Here is a 7,986-nt window from a genome sequence, read left to right on the forward strand (position 1 = left end):
TGGGGAAGGGGGCGCCCATCCCAGTCCTTCTGGATCACAGCTAGATCACCAGGGATGCCACTGATGTTTTATGCCGGACAGCTCTTTACTGGACATTTAACGGCCTCATCCCTGTTAAGTGCCAGGAGTGCTAACGCTACCCAGAAACCCAAACCCCTTACCTCATTTCCTGATGTGCCCCGATAGATTCTTCTAGTGCTTCAACAGAAACCCTTTCTATATCAAAGTTCAGTTGTTCCTTAGGTGTTGGATGGTTCAGGCAGTTTATAAACCCTTCCTGTCCCTTTCCCAGGCCCAGCCTGCTAGTGCCTCACTCAAATCTCCAAGTTCATAAGTTGAGAAGGAAACCTTTGGGAAGAGTGTTGGACTCCACCCCCAAACATGTGAACTTCTCTGCCAACAGCTTGATCTGCTTCCCCAGTTCATTTCTCTTTAATGATGGTGTCTGACCGACCTCTTCTTGCCTCTTGCACTGTCTCCAGGTTGGAACTGGCTCAAAGCAGTTAATGAGGCTACCCACAATACAGGATAGAAAGGACGGGGGATATTTATTGATTAACGATAATTGTCAGTTTTTAAAGTTTTTATTTTTGGCAATAAAGAGCACAACATAATCTCCTTCATGCGTCATCGTGCCTCTAGCTGAGCCAGCCAGCTCTGCCTACACCACCCCAAGGCCTTGGGACCCGGGCTTTCCCCTTCAGACTAGTTTATTCCCTGGGTGGGTTCAGAGTGCCCTCCTGCCACAGCTTGAATAGTGGTTATTTACAAGGTCTGTCCCCGCAAATCAGAACCCTAACATAGTAAAAAACAAACACACACAAAGGTTTGATGTGAATAGAAAGTTAGCCCTTCTGCAAGGTAGTCAATAAATACCAGCACTAGAAAATCAATTGCTTTAATTGCATGTCAGCAGAAAGCCTCAGCACCATGTGGGGAGGAGGGAAGCCTGGATTTCTGAGTGCTTTGGCCTGGCCACAGGCAGCCAGACAGGGGCGAGGGAGCCCCCTCTGCTGGGCATTGCCCTCTCCCACCAGTAAGAAGATCAATGGGACTGGCCATCTCCCATCCTCCATCTAGCTGAGGTAACTAGCACCCCCATCCCATGGGTATCTGAGCCACTAGGCAGGAAGGAGCCTGTGCAGAAATGACATTTTAAACCGAATTTTCACCTGAGATGCCACCAGATGTCACCTCTGCTTAAAATTCCAAGTCAAAGCCACCAAGTGGTGCAGTGGAAGTCTAGAGCCTTCCGGTGCCACTCTGGGCCCAGAAGAACGGAAAAGCCACTTGCTGTTGGGGGCCCCTGGGCTGCTTGAGAAAAGCCCATGGCCAGGGTGCCAGCCTCGCCTTCTGATTGTCCCCCTCTAGCCTTAACAGTTCTAGCAGGTCCTGGCAGCAGAGGGGCACACCCGGGAGGACAGGACAACTGCCCTCATACTCAAAATCAACCTTAGCTGTGGCCTGGTCATGGGACTAAAATGTGTATGTGGGGAGGGGAAGTCTCATTAATATAGACTGTATCATAAGCCGTATATATTAAAATCATTAACAGTAGAGAGTCCCATGGTAGCTCCAGCCCCTCACATGCTCAGACGGCATGGCCAGCCCTGTGCCGTGGTCCAGCCTTACCCTTGAGGGCAAGGAAGGGATAGCTGCTGCCTTTCTCTGGGCTCTTGGCCAGCAGTCCCTTGAGGCTGTCCATGGTCACTGCAGGCAGCCCTGCAGCAGGCAGCCCCCGTAGTGGTTGGTGCACACTGGCCTTGCTGTCACTGCGATGGGGTCTGGGCCTCACAGCTGTCCCCCTGCCTGGGCTTTGGCTTTAGCAGGATGAATCTGTTGAGGAGGTCTGTTTCTGAGCTGGCCTGGGCTGCCCCATAGCCCTCACCTGTGGACACAAGGCAGGCTTAGAACACACATCCCAGTCAGAAGCCCAGTAGGCCCCATCCTCCATGTGCCTCCCGTGAGGCAGGACCATGACTCACCTGCATAGCTGGAGGCTTCAGCGATGTTCTGGGAGCCCGTGATGTGGTGCCAGTAGGCACTGCGGGGCAGCATGGTTGTGGGCGTGCAGGGATAGGAGTAGTGCTCCGTGCCCTTGTTCAGCAGCTGTGGTAGAGAGGTCCCTCCCGTGAGCTCCGGGAGCAAGTGGCTTAACCCAGAGCAACAGGCTACTTCCTGTGTGCATACTGGGTCGCAGCTGGTAGATTTGACAGCCTGCCCACCTCCACCCTCCTCAGGTCCAGGATGCCCATGTCCTCACCCTCACATTCTTCTCCATCTCAAGCAGGACTCGCTTGTGCTGTTCGGCAATGGTCAGGGTGGCACTGTGGACCCGCTGGTAAATCTGCTCTCCCTCCTGTGTCTGGAAGGTGTAGAGCCCTTCCCCAGCATCGCACATCCTGGGGACACAGGTAGCACACAAGATGCTGCTGGGTTAGGCCCTCCTGTGCCCCAGCTCTAACACCACGCTGGGGCCTCTGGGAGTCCGACCAAAGCTACTGAGCACTTTGGTGTGTGCCCCAATGGTGTTGGAAGTGCTTCTCAAGTATCAACTCATTTCGCAGTCTCCTATCACCTCCCAGTGATCTATGTGTTAGTTTCCCTCGTCAGTATGGGTTTCTTAGGCTATTTTACAGATGAGGAAATGAGGCGTACAGAGAGACGCCAGGTATCCTAACCATGTTACATGAGCACAGAGGATTTTACAGGATTTAAGTCTAGGAAGCTGGCACCAGAGTTCATGCCGGGGGACAGCTGAACCTCAGCATAACGATGAGGTGAGGTACTTGTACCGTCCTCCATTTGAGGATGACATGAAGAAACAGAGTTGAGCCCACAATTACAGAGCCTGGTCTGTGTTGGGGACAGCACGGCAGCCCAGAAGTTCAATTTTCGGCAAATGAGTTCCACTTGACCTGCACGGAGCCTCAATCTCTTCATCTGTAGAATGGGAAGACTGAGTTCCCCTTTGGTCTACTCTGCAAATGAATTCCTAGGCCCTTGCCTGATGGTGAGTGGTGGGACAGGGGGTGCGGGAGGTTTGAGGCTCCTACCGGCCAGCCTCGAAGGTAAAGCGTGTGGCATCCCGGCCATAGCGGCGCAGCGAGCAGAGGGGCCACGAGACGAGCTTCACGCGGGGGTTGTGTATGTCCCAGAGGTAGATGTTTTCGTGGGTGATCTGCAGCTTGCACTCACCATACACATCCAGGTTAGGGCAGGGCAACAGGAAGACATTGAACCGATCTGGAATGGGAGAGGACAGGTGGGTGCGGGGTTCTTTTCTCCTTCCCTCCTCCCCCATCCTCCTCCCTCTTCTCTCCTCCCCCTCCTTCTCCCCGCCCCCACACCAGTCTCACCTGTCTGCTCACATTGCACCCCTGGGGCCAGGAGGTCTGGTTCCCCAAGACTGATATCGTTGAGCCTTGACCCCAGACACTCCACAGACAATGTCTTGTACCACTCCTCTGCCTCCAGCTCTGAGGACAGTGACATCCCGTTATGCTATTGACTGGTCTCCGGCAGCCCCACCAGAGACCCCGTCTGCCTCAGCCCAAGGTAGTCCACTACGCCAGTGGATTCTGCCTGCCCACCCCACCTCAGTCCCAGGGGCCTGTTCTCCCCCGACCCACTCCCAGCCAAGGCTAGCTTTGCTCTGTGCCTCACATGACCACTGGCTAATAACCTGCCCAGGGCAGGGGGCAGATAGAAGCCTAAACCCTGGCTACTCACCTGAGTCACAGGTGAACGTTCGTGCTGAGTCGTCCGCAAAGATGATGGCCACTGCCTGCCGCTTGGTCTCCTTGGGGAGCCGTGTGACACACTTAACGTTGCTGATCTCGGTCACCTGGGACGGTAGCCACAAGGGACTCAGCCTCCCTCTGCACCCCCCACAGCTCTGCCACCCCTAGAATGGTGCTCTTGGGCCCCCCAGGACCCACTATGTCAATCATTGTTTAAAGGCTGGGAGAGGTAACCTTTGTCCCCTAACCTTGGGGCAGCCTCGGAGGCACACTGATTTCTCATCTGGGTACTTTTCCAGCCGCTGTGGCCCCTTGCTGGAGGATTTCCGAAACACCAGCCAGCAGCGCCTATAGATCTGTGGGGAAAGAAGGCAAGGATCAGTCTTCACTGCTTCCCTCCCAGCCAACACAGAGCCCTGCAGTTCCTCCTGCCGGCCACAGGGGGCGGTGCCACACAGTCCAAGGGAAGAGTCCCAGCCCAGGAGAAAGCCTGAGGGTGCAGACAGCAGCAAGGACCCCTGGGGAGAGAGGCCCCTCCTCATATTAATCGTCACTTGGCTGGTCCTGAAAAGCTGTTCCACATACAGTGGTGTCCTGAGTTCCCACTGACTCAGGCACTATAAACTCATTCACATACAGGGTCACTATGAGTTAGAATCCACTGGACTTGGTAACAGTGAGGGAGAGAGAGACTTCAGCTGGCAAAGGGCCTGAGGCCTGAGCCAGGGAGGGAGCCCTGGAAGGCACCAGGTGTCTGATAAGCAGGTGTCGCCCCTATAGCACTACAGAGTAGCTGGCTCTGTCCCTCCCTCCCGGGCTTCTTGTCCCTCGGGAGGAGTCCAGGAAGCCGTGGAAAATTAGGAGTCCTGGTGTGGCGCTGTGGGTTAATGCGCCAGACTGCAAAGCCGTTTGAACTATAAGGTCGGTGGTTCAAGCTCACCAGTCGCTCCTTGGAAACCCTATACAGGGTCGCTATGGGTCGGAACTGACTCGACAGCACTTAACAACAACAACAAGGTACAAAGGCATCGGCTACAGTCCAGGCAAGGTGATCTGGGGTAACCCCAGGTTCTTGGCCTCCAACAGCCTCTGGTTTCCCACCTGGTCTGGGAGATACACCAGGACTCCTATAAGGTTGGTTAGAGAATGAGGAGAGGGGATGAAATGTGAGCTGCAGGATTCCTCAGCCAGCTCTGAGCCCAGGTACTATGGTGATGTTCCAGATGGGAGTAGGCAGGGAGCTAATCCCCATCTCTGGAAGACTAGCTCTCTTGGGACTGGCTCTTCTGGGACCCTGGCCAGAACGTCGTATGCTGTCTCTGGAACTACACGGTCTGTTAGAATACTAGCACCAGTGTTTGTTAGCTGATGCTTAACATTTTGGTGCCTCTGTTTTCCCACCTATAAAATGGGGATAATGGTGGTCCTGAGGATTGTAAAGTACTAGTAACAAAATGTGCGAACAGAAGCCACTCAGCCAGGCCTTTCTGACTCCTGTGTGGAACCCTAAGGGGAGTGTCTGCCCCTGGTCCTGGCTCAGCACCTGGCCTATCCAGCTAAACCGCAGTTCTCAGCTGGGGAGACTGTTTAGGGGAGAGACTATATCTAATTCTCAGAATCCTTACATCCTGGTATCCTTCTTAACAAAGCCTGAACAAATGAATGACCATATGAAGAGACAATAGATGGATGGGTAGATGAATGGATGGATGGGCTTCTTAAGGCAGAGACTGTATCTAATTCTCAGAATCCTTACTCACATCCTGGTACCCTCTTACGAAAGCCTGCTGATCACATGAATGAGCACAATAAGGGACAGTGAATGGATGGATGCTGACCACCCAGACATGACCTGCCAGGTTAGGTTCTACACTGCCTGCAGTGTTGGGGGCAGAAGGTTTAGGGGCCTGAGCACTCTGGTTGCCTGGTTACAGGAAGCACACACACACAGCCCCAGGAAGCTACCAAACTCAAGAGTCCTCCTTCACTACTTCTCACAGCTCTTTGATCAGCGCTTCAGAAACACTCTGACACAGCTCTGCGGTGGGAGGAAGCAGGTAGGAGGGTGGGCTTGCAAGGATTCTAGTTCTTCCCCCTCCCTCCTGTGTGGGCTGAGACAAGAATGGCTGGGTCCCCTGAGGGTGACCAAAGCCCCTTGCTTCAGGGAAGCAGGCTCAGGTCTGCAGAGGAAGGCTGACTTCCCTGGGGAGACACTCCAAACTGGCCTCACCCCAGTTCCCCACTCCTACCACTGGCTGTGCCCACCTGTTGGCACTCGGTTCCACGTTTCTTCTAGAACAGATCTGAGATGGAGCCCCAGTGGCTGGTCCTGTGGTTGCCATCTTTCTGGCAAGCTCTGACTTATACAGGGCCTCGTGCCTGCTGGCCCCTAGGGACCTGCTCAATCCAGGTCAGGTCACAGGAACAAGGAGTCTCACTAGAAGCTAGGCCCTGCTCTCTAGGCCTCCCCACCTTGATTAGAACCGCCTTTTGTTCTGTGGTCGCTTCCTTCTTAGAGGAAGAGCAAAGTGGGCTGATGTCTACCGAGCTGGGCTACAAATTCAAATCCAGACGAGACCCTACTCATGCCCACCAGGTCAGTCCTACTAGCCTGTCCACCTGTCAGTGAGACTGCTGTCCCTGTCCAGCCCTTAGGGGCCAGTGGAGCCACAAGAGGGAAAGGAGGAGCCGGAAGCATTTCCTACCCAAGGCCAGCTCTGCTCCACTGGGTAGCCAGGCAAGAAAGTGGCTCCCTGCCCTCAGGATCCACTTCAGGCAGACTGACCCCACTCCGCCCCCACATCCCTCTCAAGGCAGGAGATCAGGGTTAAACATCAAGATTGGGCTATCTCAGTCACCAGCGCTGTCCTCGGGATTGGGGTCGGGGCTAGTGGGAAATAGAGGAAGCTCTGAGATGAAATTCCCCAAGATCAGTGAGTTAGTCCCTGGGGTCCCTGCTCATGTCCTCTAGGGGTGGGGTATGTCTTCACTAGTTGGGGGCCTATGGGTGCACAATCCAGCAGACAAGGGTCTGAGGCCTTGTCTCTGAAGCCCCTCCAAGCCCTAGCTAGGAGCCAAACACAGGCAAGTAGGGAGCCGCCAGCCAGTAACCCCAAGGAAAACATCCTGTCCTACAGCCCTGGGCATCCCACCCCACGTGGGCATCCCACCCCACGTTGTTCTCATTCATAAACCACACACATGTCAGCCCTGGCACCCCCGTCTCCTCAGTCAACCACGCTCCTCTTCACACACAGCTGTAACATCAAAACCAACACCCAGAAAGATATGAATAAAGGAATCTTTCCACAGAAGCCTCAGGAGTAGGGGGAGGTGATGATGTACTTAAAAGAGGCAAGATGAGGACAGAGGAGAGGAGGGGAGGGGAAGGGAGGGGAGGGCGGTAAAGGGAAGTGAGGAGTTGGTTCTGGGCTCACACAGCAGCAGCAGTGGCCGGCCCACTGGACACCACCACCGCTGGCCCAGCCGCTGGGATGCCAGCCAGACAGTGGACTGGGGTGGGGGTTGCAGCAGACAGCTCTGGGCCCAGGCACATGCCAGGCAATCTGCTGGCAAGAAGACCACAAATGCATGGTGCCAGGCAGTAGAAGGCAGGTGCGGTGCACCCTGCCACCTGAACCTCCAGACAGAATCCTCAACACCCATCCCTGCCTCAGCGGGGTTCCTTGGAGGGTCGCTCACCCCGAGCTTCCTGCTTTTCATCTTCACGTAGCCTTGTTTGACGATGTCGTTGAAATTGGTCGCCATGGTTCTCCACTGTCTCTGGGGCGTTGGGCTGGTTGAGGGGAGGGGAGGGATGCCCAGGTAGCCTTGGTTTCCGGCTCGTGTGATCACCTGTTTCAGAAGCTCCGTCGGGGGCCTTCAGGCTGGGCTGTTCCTCACCTCACCCGCCTCAGCATTGTTCTAGCAGCTCCAGCTCCCAGCGCCTGCTGAAAATAAAAATGACAGAGAGCTTAGAGACAGTGACATCTTTCTCTTCCCCTGGCTGTCTCGCTCTTTTTTTCCTTCCTCTTCCCACACTCCTCCCTCCTTCCCTCCGCCCGCCCCGCCAGCCCGCCCTCCTTCCTTCCCTTTCCTCCCCACCCCAGGACGACAGAACCATTCAGGAAAACCGAGGTGGAGGCAGCGCAGAGGAAAATGGTCCAGCCCAGTCCCCTCCCTCAAGGCTGGCGGTTAACCCATTCCTGGAAGGATGGGCCAAGGCCCTTGGGGTGGAGGTGGA

At 55.0% G+C, this 7,986-nt stretch overlaps 1 protein-coding gene across 1 annotated transcript; it reads right to left on the reverse strand.

The window, feature by feature from the left end:
* Positions 1–1,769: 1,769 nt before the first annotated feature.
* DOK4 (docking protein 4) lies at positions 1,770–7,771 on the reverse strand. Its single transcript, XM_006863561.1, has 8 exons — positions 7,446–7,771; positions 3,992–4,099; positions 3,733–3,847; positions 3,360–3,479; positions 3,057–3,246; positions 2,264–2,402; positions 1,986–2,109; positions 1,770–1,888 (listed from the first exon to the last, which is right to left on the reverse strand). Exons 1-8 carry the CDS (start codon positions 7,509–7,511, stop codon positions 1,770–1,772), a joined length of 981 nt encoding a protein of 326 aa, XP_006863623.1. The 5' UTR covers positions 7,512–7,771.
* Positions 7,772–7,986: the final 215 nt, after the last annotated feature.

Source organism: Chrysochloris asiatica, unplaced genomic scaffold, assembly GCF_000296735.1.
Source record: "Chrysochloris asiatica unplaced genomic scaffold, ChrAsi1.0 scaffold00055, whole genome shotgun sequence".
In the NCBI taxonomy this organism is placed as follows: domain Eukaryota; kingdom Metazoa; phylum Chordata; class Mammalia; order Afrosoricida; family Chrysochloridae; genus Chrysochloris; species Chrysochloris asiatica.